We start from the raw sequence: 23,363 nt of genomic DNA, 5'->3' as shown, positions 1-23,363 counted from the left end.
TAACTGCAAAAAACCCTGGTAGGGGGTTTTAAACTCAACCCCCCCGGTAGGGGATTTAAACTCAAAACCCCCTTGACTGCGCTGGTGCAAGTGATGGTTTAGTATTAAAATCTCACCTAAAATAAACAAAATCAAAGCAAAAAATCTGTCACAAAAGTTCGTCTTCCCCCCCGTTGGGGGGGGGGAGTTCATTTCGGGTGGGGTTTAAACCCCAACCCCCCCCCCAGGCTCGTCCATGGAGGACATTATGTTTGTCTAAGAAGTTTATGATGTTGCTACATATTATGTGTTCTAGGATTTTACATGTGATGCTGGTAAGTGATACTGGTCTGTGTAAAAGAAACAAACAACCCGGGACCGTCGTGATAATCAATTCAGCACGCTAACCGTACGACCAGGCATTGCTCTTAACTTATAATAAACTGGTTACAAACTAATAGCCTATTATTGATAAAGATATCTATTACACATTACGGAATGGCATCAAACGAGTATGTACAATATGCCTATAATAGCTCACTAGTTTGACGCGAAAGAAGCAATGTAAAACGTTAAGACGTGATCTATGGATTTCTAGAGGGCTACTGTTGGGGGTCTTTCTATTCTAATCGCCATGTACAATTACATTGAGAACTGACAGAACGAAAAGGTAACTCTTCGGATTGATAGTCTTTACCCGATCGTTCATTTTCGTAATTACAATAATATTCCCAAAATATCCTTATATTGTATATATATATTTATCTACATTTTATTTCGAAAACGGCTATAACGATTTTCTTTAAAATTTCAACGTATGTGCATATTAGTGAGAAAAATATTCTCAACTTATTGGCCACATCGGGAAAACTCGAGGTCGACCGTTATATCTGTTTGAAAATGGCTCATTATCGAAAAAAAATTTTTGGCAAGAATGTTTTATGAATGAAATTTTCTATATGACGTCAATGTAGAAAAAACTTGACACCGCTTACGTCACTAGGCTCACAGCAGTACACTAAGACATTTCTTCGTAAACAAGAAAAAGTTTTAATGATTCAATTGGCCTAATTAAACATTTGCGCACCATCTTATTGTACATTGATCCATTATGAAACTATGGAAGAAAAATAATGAAATTAAATATCTTTACGTATGTATGTAGGCTTTATAAATTGTTTACACTTTAATTGCGTACACCCGTAGGTAGCTTTTACTTTGTTATTATTTTGTTGGTGAATTATTGCAATGTGTTCCAGCTTCGAAGTCTACTGTCCCATACCAAAACATAGGAAATGGTCATAACACAGCTTATATATGCCTTACTTGCACGACCAGGGCCGGCCCTAACATTTGCGGGGCCCTATATGAAATGGATTGCGCGCGGACCAGTAAGGGTAGGGATAAGGATAATAAGTGAAAATAAAGATTTTGTATTAGAAAATAAATTCGTATTTGCATTACATATTTATTAAATGAAAGCTGACGATGCCGTTTTTTTATATCACGCGTAGGACTGGCGTTTACCATATTGATTGACACCCAAAGTGACAATTTTGTCTTTTTAAGGACATTTTTATGAGTTTCAGATTTCCAGGAGCTCCTTGAAAACAAGGAGACCACGGGAACCTTATTATAAATTATTAGTGATGGGAACTAAACTATTTTTTTTTAGTTAAACTAAAACTAAGTTTGAACTAAAAAAAAAAGTAATTAAACTTTTAGTTAATCACAAATTGAAAAAATTAGTTAAACTAAACTAAGAAACTTTAGTTAAACTTTTACTAACTATTTTGACCTTTTTAAGGACGAAACAGCCAAACATGAAAAATATAAACAACAACCAATCTCTTTAACAAAATGTAATAAACATTTATTTGTGCACATGAAAAAAGATTTAAATGTCATTATGGGATAGATGTAGATTAGAAGTAATTGTCCAAGTTCTAATATAAGTTACCATTTTAGAAGTAATGATAAAACTTCATGTTGACTCGCTAACTAACTGTAGATTCTAGAATTTTCTGGATCTAATATCTTCTACAAACGAAATGATCAGAAATATAATCTGGATCTAGAATTAGATCTAGCTACTAGACCAAGATCAAATAATTAATATTTTAATCTAAAAATAATTTAAGAAATACTAGTTACTACTACTAGATCTAAAAAGAGTCTATTAGATATCTTAGCAACTCTAGATCTATCTAGAGATTATAGATTATTATAATTATGATTATAACTAGATATGGGTATTTAGATCTATATACTCTAGTAGATAATACTAGATCTAGATAGTAGATATAAGTATAATTATAATAGAAGTAGATGTAGATTGACATTTATTTTAAATTTACATTTCGATCTAAGACTAAGACTACTAAGAGTTAGACACTACTTAAGACTAAGAGACTAAAATAATTAAATATAGACTATTATGTCTATAGATCTAATAGTAGTAATAGACTAATATACTAATAGACTAGACGTCACTAGACTCTAACTTTAGATCTATCTAGTAAAAAGTTTTAAAATAAAAAGAGTCGACATTTCTTTTAGATCTATAGTAAAGCAAAATTCTTTGCCTGCAGAGCAGCTATACAGGAACACACCGGTGTTTAATAAAAAGCAGCAAAATGTAGATCTATAGAAGCAATTAAGGAATTATCAGGATTTATCAAGCAGCGAAACTTGCTAGAAATATAATGAACACGTTTATTTTTCTCGCCTTTCAAATACCTTGAATTGGCGGGAATAGCGGCCATTATATGGTAAAGGTCAAAAGGCTTTCTTGTGACCTGTGCACCCTCTTATTTATTCTCCTCTCTATTATTCATTATATATATTCTCCAAATTACATAGATCTAAATATTTATTGGTATGTATGTTTAAAAAAGTTTGTAAAATTTGTAATTAAACTTTTTAGTTTGTAACTAAAAAAAACTAATTAAACTAGGATTTTAACTAAACTTTTTTTTTAATTAAACTTTGGCCTTAACTAATTTTTTTAGTTGGCAACTTTTTAGTTAACTTTTGCCCATCACTATAAATTATAATGGTTTAATTTAATAATTTACACCTAGAATTAGCGCGGGGCTTTTCAAACCTTCGGGGTCCACTGCTGTTTTTTTTTTATTAACCTATAAACCTCGGTAAAACAGAAGTCATGTTCCAGAAGTCTCCCAATAAAACCTACTCAGCCCAAAGATTACCGCGCATAGACATCCCTTAAAGTGGTAAATAACTTCACATTATCTAGGAAGCATAGTATCAAATGACGCATTGCTTTAATAAGAGGTTAATATGTGATCACGGATAGTCGTGCTTTTGGACACCTCCAAGCGAGAGTGTGGCGAAATAAATCGCTCCACATGTCTACAAAAATCAGTGTAAACCAGTAATTCTCTCAACCCCTCTATGTGGATCTTAGACATGAGTACTTTATAGAAAGCAACTAAGATTTCTTGAACGACTTCACCGAAGACCGCAATACAAACAGCGATATTCTTGCAAAATGGTATGAACTTCTAATAATCCGACAGTCACGCTTTGCAGGGCACCTATTCCGTATGGGGAAAGAACATATTTTTGGCAATCTTTTTTTTTAGTAAGCTGAAAGGTTGTCGGAGAAACAGAGATGCCTCACAATAACGCTTCTTTAGAATACTATTGCGATGTTTATAAGTCTCTTAGAAAAAAATGCGCGATTTTACTTTGTTACTAGGTGCACGTTTTACACTATAACGTAGAGATTTTACATCACTTGATGATTTTTACTAAAGCCATAATAATAAGACTTGTCTTGTCTTCGACTCCGAAGATTAGTGATGAATGCAGTGTTTTCCGTGCTGCGCAGCCCCAGCTGTGATCTACATATTTTGCCACATCCAGAGCAATCATAACCATTGTCAGCAAGTAGTCAATTTAGATTTCTTTTCGACGTCTGCGTTTGTCCTCGGCAGCAGATTTTCTTTTGGTCTGAAATGTGTATCCCGCGGCCTTCGTGAATGACCTCCAGTTGTCTCGTTCGGCGGCCGCATACAACCAGCTGCTCTCTTCTATGTCAGCCAAGGAAAGTTGACGCCTAAGCTGGTCTTTGAAGCATTTCCGTGGCGCGCCTCTGTTACATCGACCACCTTTTAGCTCACACAAAAAAAAGACTGTCTTTGGCATACGTTCGTCTCCCATATGATATACGTGCCCTACCCAGTTCAACTGTCGGTCCATAAGAAATTTCTTCAAATTGTCCATACCGGCGTTGGCAAGGACATAGCTATTTGTAGCGCGGTCCTGCCACCGTATGTCCATGATGGAGCGCAAACATCTTTGGTGAAAGCACTCAAAAAGTCCTAGTTGTTTTCTGTATTGTGTCCATTTCTCAGAGCTATAATGTATATATTTATTGCAATATTAAATGTCAGAGAGTAACCATTTTAGAAGTTACACTGCAAAGACTTTCTTCCAAGCCTAAAATAGCCCAATAGTTTTACGCGAAGAAAGCAATGTAAAACATTAAGACGGTCTTGCCACCGTATGTTAATGATGGAGCGCAAACATCTTTGGTGAAAGCACTCAAGAAGTCTTAGTTGTTTTCTGTAAAGTATTCATGTCTCAGAGCCATAATGAATATATTAATTGCATTATTAAATGTCAGAAAGTAACACAGCAAAGTCTTTTTTCCAAGCCTATAATAGCATAATAGTTTTACGCGAAAGAAGCAATGTAAAACGTTAAGACGTGAGCTGTGGTTTCTACAGGCCTACTAATGGGGGGACTTTCTATTCTAATCGCCATGTACAATTACATTGAGAACTGACATAACGAAAAAGCAACTCTTCGGATTGATAGTCTTTACCCGATCGTTCATTTTCGTAATTACAAAAATATTCCCAAAATGACTTCGGGTATATATTCTTCCTTAACAAATTATTCATCCGAGCGAGGCGAGGCCACCTGATATTATATATAATATAGTGTCGACCACCTTTTAGCTCACCAAAAAAAAAGACTGTCTTTGGCATACGTTAGTCTCCCATACGGGATACGTGCCCTACCTAGTGCAACTGTCGGACCATAAGAAGTCCCTCTATACTGTCCATACCGGCGTTGGCAAGGACATCGCTGTTTGTAGTGCGGTCCTGCCACAGTATGTCCATGATGGAGCGCAAGCATCTTTGGTGAAAGCACTTAAAATGTCCTAGTTGTTTTCTGTATAGTGTTTATGTCTCAGAGCCATAATGAATATATTAATTGCATTATTAAATATCAGAAAGTAACCATTTTAGAAGTTTGGAAAAACTTTCTTCCAAGCCTAAAATAGCCCAATAGTTTTACGCGAAAGAAGCAATGTAAAACATTAAGATGTGAGCTGTGGTTTTCTACAGTCCTACTGTTGGTGGGACTTTCTATTCTAATAGCCATGTACAATTACATTGAGAACTGAAAGAACTAAAAAGCATCTCTTCGGATTGATAGTCTTTACCCGATCGTTCATTTTCGTAATTACAAAAATATTCCCAAAATGACTTCGGGTATATATCCTTCCTTAACAAATTATTCATCCGAGCGAGGCTCGGTCACTTGATATTTATGTTTTAAGTGCTTAATAAATTGTTTACTCTTTAATTGCTTAGAGCGGTGTAGATACCTTTTAGATTGTTGTTTATTTTGCTGTGACCTCCAGCTGTCTCGTTCTGAGGCCGCATGCAACCAGGTGCTCTCTTCTATGTCAGCTAAGGCAAGTTTGCGCCTAAACTGGTCTTTTAAGCGTTTCGGTGTTACGTCGACCACTTTTTAGTTCACCAAAAAAGACTGCCTTTGGCATACAGGATACTGCTCTGTCCAGCGTAACAGTCAGACTTAAAGAATGACCTCTATACAAAGGCCGCGGATACACATTGGAGACCGAAAGAACATCTGCTTGCCGAAGACAAACGCCGACGCGAAAAGAAAATCTTAGTCGAGCACCGCGGACAATGGTTATGCTTGCCCTGGATGATAATTTTGGAAGAACTATTATTTGTAAAATACATAATATAATTACATTCATATGACATTACATGTGGATATGATTGAGTTTGTATTATTCAGGTACATGATTGAGTATTTACGTCATGGGCGTAGCTAGGGGAGCTCTTGGGGTTCAAACCCTTCCTCCCAAATGAATTTTGCAACTGATTTAATATAAAAAAAAGCAAATTACGCACTCAAAATTCTATGAGCGTAGAAGGGGGGGGGGGTTGAGTCTAAATCCTCCTCTGCTAAATCTAAATATGGTTTTGAGTTTAAAATCCCCTCTACATATAGTTTTGAGGTTGAAAACCCCCTCTTTAATATTATTCTATACCAAACTAGTCACCAAATTCTATAAGCATAGCTAAGGGGGTTTAGAGCTTGTTTAAAAAAAAAATTCTAGACGATTTTTAGTTTAACCCCCCCCCCCCCAACAGATGGTTTTGAGGATAAAACTTCCCTGTTCAATATAAAATGTAAAGCAAACTACAGTCACCTAATTCCAAGAGCTTAGCCTAGAGAGATTACATATTTCTACCAGTGGCTGGGCTCCATTAGTAAAGTGCAGTAAATAGTATGGACGTCATCTGCCGAAATTGAAAAACACTAAATGTGGCTAAACATAGATGGCTTAGACAGATTTTAAGAGTCAGTTATAGAGATCGGGTCTCAATCATGGAAATCCTATGCCGAACTGGGAGTCGACCACTTAGTGAGGTTGTGACAGAGCGTTGCATGAAGTTTTCGGTAAATTTTCTCTGACAAAATGAATTACGCATAATGAGAGTTGCAATGGCATGGAGGCCATTATGAGGAAAGCGAAAATGTGGAAAATTTAGTATAACATCGCGCCGCAGTCTCACGGAGGACCTCAGAGCAGTAGACACCAGGTGATAGAGGCTTCAGACATTGCCAGTGACAGATTTTTGTGGAGACAGCTTGCTGCCCAATGGGCCGAACGGCGCGGGAGTATCTAAGTCCTAGGTAAGTAAGAACAGCGGATTAGGTTTTTGAACTACAGTTTTTAAAAGCAGTATAATACACTGTAGATACATCAGAATATGCATTTTGTTTTGTTTTAAATACCAAAAATAGTGCCTGGCGGTATCAACTCCAGGAAGAACCAATTCTAGGGTACATAGCATTTCGAAAGAATGAAAGGTTAAAATGTAATAAAGATTAATTATGTACACATTGAGAAGCGTGTTCGAGAGGCTAAGTACACCTGAAATTGGCTTGGTACCCATAAATGGGGCTCGAGGTTCGACACCTGACCGAGCAGAGTCATGCTTACTGAGCGCCTAAAGGCAGCACGGAAAAACCATCTCCCTGATACCCCATCCCCCACTGTTCCGCAAATGAGATTGGACCATAGCGCTTTGCTCTAAGCATGAAAGTAGCCCTATATAAAAGACAAAATTTTACACACAAACACTCTCTCTCTCTCTCTCTCTCTCTTTCTGTGTATATATATATATTTAGAGATAAATATGACGCCCCCCCTTAAAAGAAAAATGGGGGGTTACCCCCCCCCCCAAAAAAAAAAACAAAAAACTCCCCAAAATAAATCCTGGCTACGCCCATGATACACATAATTATCATTTTAAGGTAGAACACATAAAAGATATAGTCTGCGATTATCTCTGGTAGTAAAGCATCTCAATGTAGGTCTAGTGTGATGACTGTCAGTTTAGATTAAATGATTATAGAGATTCAACTGAGTTGGTCTATGATGATCAGACATTATCTGTAATTAAAACCTTGTTGATGTTCTGAAAGAAAGAACAAGCTTTTCTCAACTGAACTGTTCTTAGCGACTTTTTCTTTTTTGTATGTGATATATATTGCCTCCCTCAGTTTCTAAACGAATATGGATCATCTCATGGAAATGAGATGAATGCCTAAGTTATGGTTGGAAGATGTATCCCACGCAGCAGATCCCTTCTCTTCACGCAGCTGATATATCCGCATGTTTCTATACAGTTTGGGATTAGCGGCTCGGCGGTTTCTGCCAGGGTGTAGCAATCTGCTCTGCAAACTGCATAACTTTCGCCAGATCGTGATTTTTCCTCAGGGTCGACTCCAGAAGCCATTTCCGTGCTTGGTTCAGCAGCAGAGGTTTGAATATCCTAATTTTGTTGTGTCAGAAATATTAAAGTTTTGAAAAACTGGACATTTCTTTCATATGTTTAGCGACAATATTTAAAATCTTTCAGTTGGAAACATTTTCTTGGTTAAGAACAGTCCGCGTCTAGCTTGCTCGTGACATATAATTGCACTTCCGGATATACGGCAGTGCGTAGAGGTAGAGGTACATCTGACATGATATTTGTTCTGCGACAACTACAAGAAAAATGCAAAGAGCAGAACCCTGGGTCTTACCCTGCAAAACCTAAAAAATATACATTTTCAAATTAAAATATGCATATTAAATATGTTTTTAATGTAGTAAACTTAGATAACATATTACAAATAGTATATTTCTTCCTTCTAAATATGATATGTGTTAAAATATTAATATTATTATTAATATTTGAATTTATTTTTAAAGCTTTCCAAAGTGTATGGGGGCTCCACTATCTTAAATCGGCCTTGTTTAAATTTATACACATACATATGTATTTATGGAGTGGCGTAGCAAGGGATTTGTGGGCCGGAGGGGCTTGAACTCCCCTCATTTTGACATTCGACATCATCACATGAAATAATGTACTAAATAAATATATGTCTAATGTGTGTGTGGTTACTAATTTTCATAAAAACATGAATAGCAAGATAAAATGGCATTGGCTTAATATTTAATGTAAAAAAAAATTGACAGTCATTTGGGGGTCTCCCTCAAGTGGGGTCCATGGGGGATTTTAAAATTTGGACCCCCTCCCCCACCCTAGCTACGCCACTGTATTCATGCTCAAATCCAACATGTATGCTTTTTGTTTTACAATTGCTTTGGCCAACGTTTATGTATCATTGAAACAGGCAGCGCTGAAAACAAGACAGCAATAGTTCCATTGGTTTCTTATCAGTCCTCTGACCATTCTGAATATATATCGGCTATTGTAGTGTTGTGTCTGGTAGCTGTGGGCTTTATCATATCAACAATAGTTGCCTGCTACAAGTATCGCAAGATTCTGTAAGTTTTTATGCTAGAAACCTGTGCATTAAAAGATTTTATGACTAGTACTCTTATTATAACGTATCGCAAATGAATACAAGGGTTTAAATAACATTTATACGTTTATACAAAGTAATGCTATGGGAACACGTTAGGAGTAACTGCTAATAGTGCTACAATTACAAAATTATGTATGTATATATATATATATATATATATATATATATATATATATATATATATATATATATATTGAGAGAGAAAGAGCGTGTGTCACCAGTGTCAGCCTGTCTCTGCATGTTTACGGCAGCTCAAGCCACCACTTATTTTTTAGTTCCCTGATCTTTGACTGCAGAGTGTGACAAGAAGCTTTATAGAGAGTTCCGGCTGCGTTGTCATTAGGGTTCGCGAGAACAGAGCGATAGTATTTATGCTTATTCATTAGCAGTTCATTAATTAATGTATTGTTCCCATCAAACTAGTCTCTGTTGGGTTTACTGCAGTATCTCACGACATTGGCCGTCACGTCCTGAAGTATCCCTTTAAGCTGGCTCTAGTTACTCACTGGTCCATGAGTCGCTTGGATGTGCCTATGGCCCAACTTACCAGATCATCCTATAGTTCTACACTATTTACCAGCAAGGCAGACATACTAAATCGCTGGACAGAACACTAAAGTATACTGTTTGGTGATAAAAGGCACTTATCGGAGGAAAACTTTAATTGTGGAGCTCGACAACCGACCGACATCTGAAGAAATTGAGACAGCAATATCTAAACTAAAAAAAATAAGGCACCTGGCTCAGATGGACTTCCCGATGAAATAATTTAAATGGGTGGTGTCGCTCTGAACGTGAGGCTAACAGACTTGTTCGCTCTATGCTGGGAAAAGTGCGCGGTCACACCTGAACTTCGAGATTCCGTAATCATATCCCTATACAAAAAGGGTGACAAGTCTAACTGCTCCAACTATCGAGGCATTACACTTCTGTCAGTAGCAGGCAGATCTTTGCACGAGTGTTGCTCGACCGACTAAACCAGTCTTTAGTGGACGAGGTCTTATCTTATCAAAGAGCAGAACCGAAACCTGTACGCTGCCTTTGTGAACCTCACCAAGGCTTTCAACACGGTCAGTCGCGATGGTTTGTGGAGGATTTTGGCTAGGCTGGGATGCCCACCTATGTTCCTATCCATTCTCAAGCAGCTTCACATGGGACAAAGAGGTCAGATCAGACACAATGGTGCCCTTTCTGATCACTTCCCAATAGAAAATGGCGTGAAGCAGGGCTGTGTACTTGCCCCTACTCTATTCGCTATCTTCTTTGGCGTAATGCTGGGTCAAATCTCCTGCGTCTACTATCCCATACAAGAACAAAGAAGATGGTCATTACGGAGTTTCTGTATGCCGATGATTGCGCCCTGCTAGCTCACAAAGAACATGACCTCTAGAACGCGGTAAACGAATTTGCAAACGCTGCCGCCTCTTTCAGTCTATCTATAAACTTCGGGAAAACAGACGTCATGAAACATACACAGCCCCAAGGGTCACAGTAAATGGACAGCCCCTTAACGTGGTAGACGACTTCACATATCTAGGTAGTATATTGTAAATTGACGCCTCACTTTCAAGAGAAGTTGATAATCTTCTGGCCGAACGAGACAACTGGAGCTCACTCACGAAGGCCGCGAGATACACATTTCAGACCAAAAGAAAATCTGCTGTAGAGGACTAACGCAGACGACGAAAACAAAATCGAAATCGACCACCTGAGGACATGAATATGCTTGCCCTGGGTGTTTGGCAAAATATGTAGGTCACAGTTGGGGCTGCGCAGCCACAGAAATACTTTATTCGGACTCGAAGACAAGCCTTATTATTATTATTGAGAGAGAAAAAAAGAGAGAGAGAGAGAGAGAGAGAAAGAGGTAGATATCGGAGAGGCCTAAACCTTGGCAAGATCACTGACTGGCTCACTACTAGTTTGGAGGGAGGCGGTATGAACAAAAAATACTAGTCTTTACTTAGAGCGTGCAGTAAACAACTGTTGACCTTTGAAGATTGAAACTTAAAGTTACTTTATCCGAAAACTATTTTTATTTTTTCTTTGGTCCTAAGAAAAAATAAAAATACATTTTTTATAATAATTTTTATAATACTAATTGTTTAATACCATAAAATCTAAAACGGTGATCTTTTTTTAAACCACTTCATTCGTGATTTGTTTTTCTCTCCAACTTTAAATGTTTCGTTATTCTTTCCTTTCCACTTTAAAGATGAACAAAAGCAAATAACAATACCAAATTAATATTTTTTGAGATCACTACATACCTGTATAATTTCTTGAGCATTACGACTATATCTAGTAGATTAATATGTATTCTAGATTTACCTAAAGTCTATTTCAGATGGAAAAATGGTAAACAAGAAGTCACGTGTAAACAGCAAACTGTAATAAAAATGCAGTTTTTTGGATTATGGGTGATTTCAACCTACCTGATATAAATTGGAAAAACACTAACCATAGATAAACACAAAAAAGCCAGCTAGATTAAACAACACATTAGATATTTTCGTAACCAACAGACCTGGATTAGTAGTTAATTATAATATTTTCCACGGCTTTATCAGACCATGAGATCATAAAAATACACAGTCAGATAAAAGCAGTAGCCAATACAAAACCCAAAAGAAAAATCTTACTCTGGAATAAATGTAACCTAACTCAACTACTCCAAGCTGCATTAAACTTTCAACAAACACTCTTATTAGAAAAAGACATTAATCAACCAGTCGATGACCTCTGGAATTTCATTAAAAAACATCTTAAAAGCATTATAGAAAATTCTATACCAACTAAATAAACATCAAACAAAATAAATAAATGCTGGTTTAATAACAGACTAAGGAAGCTTTGTAAACAGAAGGAAAACCTATATAGAAAATTTAAAGAAACTAAGGCACAAAGAGTTTACAAAAAGTATATACAAATTAAACACCTAACCCAAAAACTAAGCAGACAGCTGCAGAGTGAATACATAAACAATGTAATATCTAAAGATAACAACAAAAACCTATGGTCATACATTAAGTCTAAGAAAATGGAAACAACAGGCATAGCGCCATTAAAAGATGAACATAACATAATACATAATAATAATGAAGCTAAAGCAAACATCCTAAACAAATACTTTGCATCAGCATTCTCAGCCCCAGGAGAGAAGGACATATTACTTAATTTGAACCAAGTAGACAACATAGAAGATATAGTAGTACAAGAAAATGGAATCCAAAAACTATTAGCCAACACCAAACCAAATAAAGCGTCTGGACCTGATGGTACTCCAGCTAGATTACTCAAAGAACTAAGCAATGAGCTAGCCCCAGTGTTCAAAATACTCTTTCAGGCTTCACTTAACCAGGGCAGAGTACCAAAGGACTGGAAAGAAGCAAATGTCACCCCCCCCCTATTAAAAAAAAGGAGACAAATCTGACCCAGGAAACTACAGACCAATATCACTTACCAGCATCACATGTAAAATCCTAGAACACATAATATGTAGCAACATCATAAACCACTTAGACAACCATAATGTCCTCACCCCATACCAACATGGCCTTAGAAAAAATAGATCATGTGAAACACAACTAATAGGACCAATTGATGATTTTTCAAAAGGTTTAGATAATAATGAACAAATAGATGCTATCTTACTAGATTTTCCCAAGGCTTTTGACAAAGTTCACCACCATGGTTTGCTTAAAAAATAAAAATATTTCGGCATTAATGGTCCATTGCATCAGTGGATTAAAGATTTTCTGATAAGGAGAGAACAAACTGTAATAATAAATGGCTCTAAATTAACACCGATAACAGTAAACTAAGGTGTACCTCAAGGAACAGTCTTGGGTCCACTACTATTTTTAATTTACATAAATGATTTACCAAATTGCATTACTTCAGTAACAAAAGTCAGATTATTTGCAGAAGATTGCATAATATATAGAACAAAATAGAGCAGTGAGATTCATAACAAACGAATATTCACATTTGACTAGAGTAACACCTTTAGTAAAATCACTAAATTTAGAAAGCCTTCAGGACAGAAGGCTCAAAAGTAAAGTAGCAATCATACATAAAACACTGAACCATAATAAAAAAACAAAATTTAATAAAATACTCTGAAAGACACAAAGATAAAGGCACATTCACCGTCACATATGCTAAGACAAATTTGTACAAATACTCCTTCTTCCCTAGTGTATTAGAGCATGGAATGGGTTGCCTGGCCTAGCCAGGAAAACCAGTGACTTGGCAGAATTTAAGTCATTGGTTAATATGCATGACTAAATGCAGGACGCGTAGGACGTAATCATCTTCTTTTTTGAAGTAACGTCTGTATTATATAAGATAAGAAGATAAGATAACTAAATGGTCAACTATGTTTGTAAAATGTTTTACTTATTTCGGATGTTCCTTCAGAGTTGAAGATAATTACTTCCTAGTCCAAACCTCCCGCAGGACGACGGGGGATGGGAGCGGGCAGGGTTTGAACCCGGGACCATCGTTAAGTCCGAACGACAGTCCAGCGTGCAAACCGCACGACCAGGCAGCCATCCTAACCATCCAACTATAAAGTAATGTTCAAGGTTATAAAATCCAATTTAAATAAATGTATGGAAAATGTGTTGTTTTGTTGTTTTTGTTGTTGTTTTGAGTAGAGATAAAGGATAATAGAATTCACTTGTCAAAAGTCTATGTCCATAATGCTATGTGTGAAAAACAAATTTCCATCGAAAAAAAGCAACACAGAACCAATTAAGTGTTTCGATATTGAGCTGAGAAGCCGGATAAGATCAGAGATTATATTTAAGGACTACAATAAATGGGGAACAATTAGTGTGAGAGTGTATTGGCTGTATAATGGTTGTATCTAAGGAACTATACTGTTACACTGTATTTTACTTTCTTCCAGAAGGGAAAGACTTGCTCAAGAATCTAGATCTAATTACGATCATTTAGATTCTCTCATGAATGATGCGTCAAACTATCAGATACCGCAGGGTTAGTCAATGTTGTTGTTTTATTACTTTGAAGCCAGATAAAGTAATTTAGAAAGTACATGTTTTTTGGATCTTTTGCGTTCAGTGTTTATTTTAATGTTATTTTATTTTATCCATTTACTTATTTTTTTTTTTTTTTTTGCAGAAGTAAATTGTAAGTTTAATGTCATTTTTGAGAAACATGCTTTCACATTTTACACATATGTTTTTTCATTAAATTTAAAATGTTACTCTTGCGCTAGCTTAATTAATCTATTTGTTTTTCTTTCTCTCTTTTTGTGTGTGTTACGTTTTCATTTCTTTTACAGCGACATCTACCGGCTGGACAGGTGGATCAGGACAGTCTTCTGCTACCCAGTGTGACGAACCGTTTTAGCTCACTCGAGGTATCACTCAGGTCTAAGCATTTAATTAATTTATTTACTCGCTATTAATCATCAATTTTATTAATTTAGCCAATCAAGCGCTAAAAACACAGCCACCACCCCTCCAATCCAACCCCACCCCCTTTGGCAGCGATGTCACATTTTACTATCCCCACCTTGACACGTGCCACACTAGACTCTTGACAAGAGTACGCTCCCCTTTTCCTATCTTGGCAAACATCCGTTGGCCCCCCCCCCCTTGTTGGGAGCGGCGGGTCACTTCAAAGTGCCCATTCAACTCAACGCCTCGGGCAACGCTGTTCGTCTGGCACTAGCCTTTATCAAGGTATAATCTCCATTGATGTACCCAGCTCTGATAATCTCCCCTTCATAATCCACCTGACCACCTTGGCTGATTTCCTGGGCTTTCAACTCGCGCCCTCGCGCAATGTCTATCTCCCGGAAACTCTCGTCACGGTCAAGCGTGGACCCCTTTTGTCAAAGACGTCAAATAGTCTAGACCACCTTTGCACCTATCTCCCGCCACTCACCCCCCCCCATTGGCTATCCACGTGTATATGGACAAACTTCATCGTCCGATCTCATTCACGCTGGAGAGCCCAGAGGGAGCACATCTATCTCTTGCTTAAGCTCTAGACTATTTTCACTCCCTTATTTCACTTTGGATTGGTGGTATGTAACTTAGTAAAGTGCTTGAGAACCATTTTACTTAGTAATGTATATATATATTTGTGCATTTATTACTACCTTATTTGTGTACATATTTGTGTATTCTTATCATGGATAATGTAAGTAGATTACTGTATACTTATATTTTATATCATGACTTTTGTGGCTAAATGTTCAAACCAGCTGGACTAGAGTTTATTAACAATTCTTACCAGATGTATTTGGCTCTTTAACTATTATTAATTTAACTCGGATATATTAGCGCTCGGCACGAGCCCTCAATGTATTATCATTGATTAATTCCTTGGCAGGGAATTATCAAGACACTTATGTAAACATGTCTTATTACTGAGTATGCATTTACTTATGCTCTATGTTTACTTATGTGAGAGCACGGGCGAGTATCAGACGTTGATCTCCCCTTCCCCTTTCATCTCATTTATCTAAGCGATGTAGGTACTTGCTACTCACCGTGATTGGTGAACGACACTTGTATTACTTATCATATATCACTTATTACTGTTTGTTATTTCCCTTTATGGGAGTCCCCATTATTATTGTTATCTCCCTTGATGGGACAGTATATTCATTGGTTAGTTCCCTTTGATGTTTATGAAACTAGATTATAGTTTCTCCACATCAGTCTGAAGATGTCCTCCACGGAAAGGCATCTACCTGCCAGTGTTATCATTATGGCTAAACCGACGCATACATCATATCGTTGCAGCTTTTATCTATAGGCTACATCTGCCTGAAATTTTAGCAACCTAAAGCTGATAGCAGATTTGCTGGCACCAGATCTGTAGACATCAGACCTACTCATCCTTCAAGAGTCCAAGTAACAACGCTAGCCACAGACTCGTCACTGGCTTAACTGATTGGTAGACGCAGCTTAGCTCTGCAACCATACAAGTTGGACTGCACACGGAGCCTGGATCCACTACGCCAGCCCACCAGCAGACAGCATCAGTACCAGCCACACCAGTCTCACCAGTGCAGCACAGGACCAAAAGCTAAGCAACCAGCCTAATGACACTCAGACCATTTGGTTCTAATATCTGATGATGATAGTCTCCTAATGTAAATACGCTAGATCCCATTCTAGCATCTGTACAGCATTTTACCTTTTAACTATCCTTTGTATAATAAACTGTACATAATTTTACATCTAAATATAGTATTTGTTGCCTGCATTATAAGGCTGTGCTTGTAGTTTATATGTGCAAGTAAGGATTCTCAAACTATAAAATCCCCTAGACACCCAAAACGGCCAAATATCTTAATCCGACTTGTCACACCCAGCAACAGCAAGAAGAGACCGTCCAGCACTACTACAGTACTGTAAGCTAAGCCCTGAGTCCTATGTTGTTCCATAGGACATCGTTTCGAAAGCTCTAGACCTAGAGAGAACTTATGCCGACGTGTTAACTGTTCAACCCTAACATTTTAAATCAACCAGTGGAAAAACTCATAAGATAAAACATATATAGAGAGCTTTGTAACTAGGAACTTTTTATTTCAGTTGCCTGAGTTAGAGTGTATGTCTAAAGTTATTTTATTAGGTTGAAATATATTCTTTATACTGTATTTTTACTTTCTTCCAATCAATGAATTGAATAATAACAAAATTGGCCTGCACGCACTTTCAATGAATTGTATTACTATAAAATCTTTGACATTTCATCCATTTATGTAATTCAGTTTCTACGTATTTATGCTATGCTTTGATTAATACATAAAAAAAGAAACAGTAGCATTAGTTTACCACTCAACAAACATACATTATAATTCCATATGTAATATAGAGAGTACAAAGTAAGAAGTAAGGAGGGTATTATACAATATAATGCAAAAATAACATTGTTTTATTGTTTATAATGCACGAGATAAATGCCTAGATCAGTTATACGCAAATCAAGAACCGCAGACAGAGGGTAATATTCGGCTACAAATTATAATAATTTAAATAGAATAAATGCATCTTACAAATGTGTAATTTATTTTATGCGATGACAAAAGGTTTTTGAACTAAGGACAAACATAAGATTATCCTTCTTTAGGTACTTGCCAACTCTTAAGTGTTTATTGCTATTTTTAAAGGTAAGTAAGGGTCAGGGTTAGAGTAGTCCCCATACGTTTCTTGAAAGTGCAGTATTAACATTATTTTTTTTTTTTATTTAAGTTTACAATATCTAAGGTTAAAGGGTTTGAAAAGACTAATTTTTACTTGAATATACTTATAGGAAATTGAATAAGCATAAAGGAAAGAAAGAATAATAAACATAGTCTAATAATGAATTATTCTAAGTGGGATCCGATGTATTTAAAGCAACAATTACTAATACATGCAAACTTAAGATGGTCCATCCATCTCAGTATGTTACAAAGTTTTTTTCACATTTTGTTATTGCCTCGTGTGTTATAATTATTTACTCGTAATGAATGAATACAGGTTGTGTTGTTTTTTTTCTTTTAATTAGCAGCGTAACTGATTTTGAGTTGTGGTTGAAATTAAACTTTAAAGTTGATTTAATATAGTTCTTTTTACTTTATTTCTTATATTTTTACACTTATTGATTTAACTAGCTGATTCCTAATTTATTTAAGTGAATGATTAGCGATTTTATTCCAAGCAGCTACAAAACAAAGGCTCTTTATGAGTTAAGGTTTTGAAGTATTAAAGTTCACTTTAGCATAATCATTATTCATTTACGTTGTTCATAACAAGTTGTCTCCGCCTTTTCCATTTCCAAAGCTAAGTTTTTTTTTTGTCGGCAACCTTTAATTTTTCTTTTCTCTCTAATAGCAAACTTTTTCACTTCTTTTTTCCCTGCTGTCTCCATATCCATGTCTAGTCTCTCACTCTCTTTTCTAGACATTATTTTAAAAGTTTCTGTACTTCCACTTTCTCCTAACGCTGCTATCTCGGCTTTGTCTGCCTCATAGATTGCAAGGTCTTAAAGTGGGCCTTTTTGTTTTTCTAATCAAAGGAACAGCCAACATTAAGTACTGCCTAACAATTTACTGTGAATCTGGAAACATAAAAGACTCTAACACAGCTAGACGGGCCTAAGGTCAGCTCAGACTAAAAGACATTTGAAATAGTAAAATAAAGTATGTTCTTATTAATTTGAAATGGGCACATAATGATAACTGATTTAGGAATGCCGGAAGTAGCTTCTTTAATTACTTAAAACAAATAGTTAAAAAAAAAAAAGGAACAAATCTTTGAGTCTCTAATGACTTACTTAGAAAAAAAAGAAAACTAATTTTCTATAACAAATACAAACATTACAACAGTACCATCTATTAAATCTCTTTTTTCGTATAATAATTTAATTGTCCGCTTGACCAACATAGAAATTTCAAAGCCTACATCAAACACAAACCAGTTGTGTAGCTAGGAATTTGGGGACCCGGAGATTGACATTCGACATAATGACATGAGATAATTTACTTAATAAATATATTGGTACAAATTCCAATTGGCAGAGTATATAGACAAAATTTTTTTAAAAATTATTAAAATTATTTTAATGAATAATATCGTTGTCTATTGGCAAACTAATGCACAAATCTTAATGGTATATTGCCCCACGTCATGCTTTTTGTACAGTAAAGGTATCTATAACATCGTCTAGAATATTTTGATTCCCATGAATAGCAAGATTGTATGACAGCGGCGTAATTTTTAATATTTAATGTAAAAAAAAAATAATTTAGTGCATTCATTTTGCATTTTGGTTCCCAATAAAGTGGGGGCCACGGGGCTTTTGAATTTAGACAACCTACCCCTCCCCCCCACCCTTGCTAAGCCACTAAGATACGCCTTAACTTACTTCAACACTAATAGCTTTGACACTCTAGAGCAGGCATGTTAAACATGGCGTTCGGGGGCCGCATGCGGCCAGCGACCACTTTGCATGCGGCCCGCTTGGCCACCTTAAAAATTATCAAAATAATGTTAAACTATTACGCCGGAAAATAAGAGATGACAAGCTACTTGAATTGAAAAATAGTATTTGTTAAACAGAACAACGAGAGTGAGCCTGCAGTAAAAGCCAGCTACATTTTGTCAAACTAATAAAAAATTACAAGCCATTGCAAATCATTTAGTGAATATAATTTTATGAAGGAGTGAGTCGTTAAAGCCGAAGTAATTTGTCCAGAAAAGGTAAAAGCATTCAAAGAAATAGCGTTAACTAGGAACACTATGAGAGATATAATAAATAACATGTCAGTCAAAAAAGCTGATTTTTAATTCTTTTCATTGACTCTAGATGAGTCAACTGATGTAACGGGTCTAGCACAGGACCTGCGACAGGAATTTTAAGATACATGAGGAGCTACTTGAGCTATATTCTATGCATAACACCACAACAAGCGAGGATGTTTTTGAGAAATTACAGGAGGTGATATTGCAGTACAATTTACCATTGGTAATGCTTGCTAGTCTGACAACAAATGACACACCAACCATGAAATGAAATGGCTTTGATGTAAAGCTACTTGCAAAATAAGAGAGACTGATGCTAATTTTAAATTTGCTCATTTTCAGTGCACCATTCACCAAGAAACATTCTGCGCATAGCAATTACAGTTCCACATGTCATAAGACTTGTTTCAGTCGCTCTCAATTTTATTGGTGCCAGTGGTTTCAATCAACGCCAAAGACAAAATTGTCACAACTGCGTGTGATGATGCGATGTGCTTTTAAGCAAAATTACGACTGTGGATAAACCAAATATGAAGTAAAAATCTTGTTCACTTCACAACGTGTCAGGAACTAAAAAGATTAAATACGGCTACAACATTTGGTAAATATGTCCTACACCTGGAATCATTAATAGATGCTTTCAATGAACGTTTTCGTGACTTCGTTTCATACGAGCAAGAATTTTCGTCGTTTGTATCTCCATTCTCATTTGCGCCTGAAAATGCTGCTGGTAATGTGCAACTAGAGCTGATAGATATGCAGTCAGATTCATTGTTGAAATTAGTGTATATTCGGTTGTGCCCAAATTTTACAGTTATTTACCTTTTCAAATTTACAGCTAGAATTCTTGCTATGTTTGCAAGCACTGATCTCTGTGGGCAGTTCTTTTCCATAATGAAAGCTACAAAACACCTCATCGTTCGAGATTATGTGATCAAAATTTGTCATCAGTGATGAAAGTGTCAGTGGCAAACAAACTTTAATATGGTATTAATATACTTGTATCGCAGAAAAGATGTCAAGCATCAGGACTAAGAAAATAATGTGTAATTATAGTACTAAAAATTTAGCTAAGGGACAAGGTATGCCATTAATTATTGTATTTTATTGTATTGTTTCTAATTTACGTAAAACTAGTAGGCTTTTTTTGCAACTAATTTTCTTCTGCGGCCCCTCAGTTCAAAGTAAGTTTTTTTTTGTGGCCCATACACCTTCATGAGTTTGACATGCCTAAAGTATCATACAAGCAACGCTTTGAAGATGGAAGTAAAATCTCAAATACATCTCAGGAAATATCGGATAAAAAACTTAGAAATATGAAGAACATGAACAAATGAAGAAGATCATTCGAAATGAACCTTAAGTAAAGATTTCCAAACATTTGCGATTAGCAAAAAGATGCTTTCAAAAAGTTGTAGTGTGTCGACCAACGAATTTTAATCTCACAGACAGGCAAAGAAGAATGAGAAAGAAATAGTACAAAAAAATGAAATCTGAAACAGCTACGTACGCCTTTGTTGCAGCAGGAAGTACCTAGTGATTGGAACTAAACTAACAGGATGAAGGCACGCACTTACCATGTATGAAGACCTACCTATAGTGACAGAAGTAAAAAAGAACAGAGATCGCCGGGCAGGTCATTTGGAACGGATGAAAAAGGTCCCGTTGCCTCAGCTTGGCGCCTCCGTGGAAACGTCCACCTGAGGAATCGAAAAAGGCTAAGGTCGAGAGCGAACATGCAGATGATGAGAATAGAAGAAAGGCCTGCTAATCCAGTCCCATCCTTTGCACCGTTCCTCAGACTTTGAATGTCTGACGATCTAGTTTCTTATTTATCTATTGAGTCGACATAACTAATTGTATAATGAAGTTCGTAGTCCAACATTACTTTATTACTGCAGTGTCGTGACGAGTATAAATAAAGTGATGTTAGACCATAGACACTGCAGTGTCGTGACGAGTATAAATAAAGTGATCTTAGACTATGGACACTGCAGTGTCGTGATGAGTATAAATAAAGTGATGTTAGAATATGGATACTCCAGTGTTGTGATCAGTATAAATAAAGTGATGTTATATTATGGACTTCATTATAAAATTAGTTATCTCGTGCTTAACAGAGAAATAGGAAACTAGATCGTCAGACGTTAAGTTAATAGAAAGTGAAGAAAGTCTGAGGAACGGTGCAAAGGATGGGACTGGATTAGCAGGCCTTTCTTCCATTCTCATCATCTGCATGTTTGCTCTCGATCTTAACCTATCCGATTCCCCAGGCGGACGTTTCCACGGAGGCGCCACGCTAAGGCGTGAGCTTTTTCAAACGTTCCAAGTGACTTCCCGGCGAAATTTCATCTATTTAGCGGCCCCCGCAAGGGGAAAAGCCGCTATTAGGTTTGTACAAAATGTCCGTCTGTCACACTCAGATACATATAGTACTGTCTTTCTTTGTTAACATATTATAACATTGCCTCCCTTAGATTTACGTAATTGTTTTAGAATTGGTGTATTTTTTGAAAAAATCTCTTGCATAATTAATTTTATAAATTAAACGATTTGTTTTTAGACACTCATAGATAGATACTCATCACGACACTGCAGTGTCTATAATCTAATATCACTTTATGATCGTAGCCAAGGGGTGTTTTGAGTTTAACCCCCTCCCCCCAACCTCTCCAGAGGACTTTAAAATGTTTGTAAAATGTTTTACATGTTTTGGATGTTCCTTTAGACTCGAAGATAATTTACTTCCTAGTCCAACCCCCCCCCCCCCTCAACACGACGAGGATGGGAGGGGGCAGGGTTTGAAACCGGGGCATCGATAAGTCCAAACGACAGTCCTGTGAGCAAACCGCACGACCAGGCAGCCATACAGCTTTGTGTTTAAAACTCTTCAAGATGGTTCTCAGTTTAACCCCTTTCCCTTACAGATAGTTTTGATGTTAAAAAAACATCTTACATATTATTCTAAAGCAAACCACAGTCACCAAATTCTATAAGCGTACCTTAGGGGGGTTGAGTTTGTTGTAAAACAAATTAGTTTAAACCCCCAAACAGATAGATTTGACAATAAAACTTCCCTTCTCGATATAAAATCTAAAGCAATCAACAGTCATTAAATTCCATTAGCGTAACGAGGAGGGGCCACAAATTTCAACAAGTCGCTGGGCTCCATTATTAAAGTGCACTGAATAACAGATTTTAGTTTTGAACTAAGATTGTTTAATAACAGGATAATGCACTGTAGATACCTTTAAATATGCTTTTTATGTGTTTTAAATACCGGAAATAGTGCGCTGAGCCACGCTGGGAGAACTTGCAAAGGCGGGGTATCTTTTCACTAACTCCAGGAAGAACGTATTCTAGGGTACAATAAACTTCTTCCAAAAGGGCGGAATGAAATAAAGATTTATTAAGTACACAAACACACACAGACGCACATAGATAGATAGATAGATAGATAGATAGATAGATAGATAGATAGATAGATAGATAGATAGATAGATAGATAGATAGATAGATAGATAGATAGATAGATAGATAGATAGATAGATAGATAGATAGAGATATGGACAGTGCTTTTTATGTAAAAAAAATGTTGCCGGTATTCAGTTTGGATTGCCTAACTTTTAACTACTAATACGTTAATGATAATCGTTAAAATACAAGAACAGTAATATTTTTCCCCACATTGAAAAATGTGCCGGTACGCCGTACTGCTGAGTTCCGTCACAAAAAGGCGCTGGGTATAGATATATATGGCATGGGGGGGGGAGAGAAACAATCCTGGCTACGTGCATGATGAATGCACTTTCAATTTTAATAAGATCCACACATCGTTTTGGTATATTGTGTTTATGTACCCTTCAATGGCAGACTAGCTTTGAATGTGATCACGTGACATCTGTACAGCAACCTTGCGTTTCT

The 23,363-nt window shown here is 36.5% G+C and overlaps 1 protein-coding gene across 2 annotated transcripts in view; it reads left to right on the top strand.

Moving 5' to 3' along the window:
- The window catches only part of LOC106052401 (uncharacterized), a 31,842-nt gene extending 14,091 nt beyond the window's left edge, over nucleotides 1-17,751 (top strand). Inside the window, exons 5-8 of one of the 2 annotated variants that reach the window (XM_056033947.1) lie at nucleotides 8,971-9,124; nucleotides 14,081-14,169; nucleotides 14,477-14,526; nucleotides 16,526-17,751. In XM_056033947.1, the coding sequence (XP_055889922.1) occupies nucleotides 8,971-9,124; nucleotides 14,081-14,169; nucleotides 14,477-14,526; nucleotides 16,526-16,573 (341 nt within the window). In that variant the 3' untranslated portion in view covers nucleotides 16,574-17,751. The other variant, XM_056033948.1, reaches the window with a different exon arrangement.
- Nucleotides 17,752-23,363: the final 5,612 nt, after the last annotated feature.

This window comes from Biomphalaria glabrata, chromosome 6 (assembly GCF_947242115.1).
Source record: "Biomphalaria glabrata chromosome 6, xgBioGlab47.1, whole genome shotgun sequence".
NCBI lineage: Eukaryota > Metazoa > Mollusca > Gastropoda > Planorbidae > Biomphalaria > Biomphalaria glabrata.
Note: the sequence above shows the minus strand (reverse complement) of the source record. Positions and strands in the feature narration are given on the sequence as shown.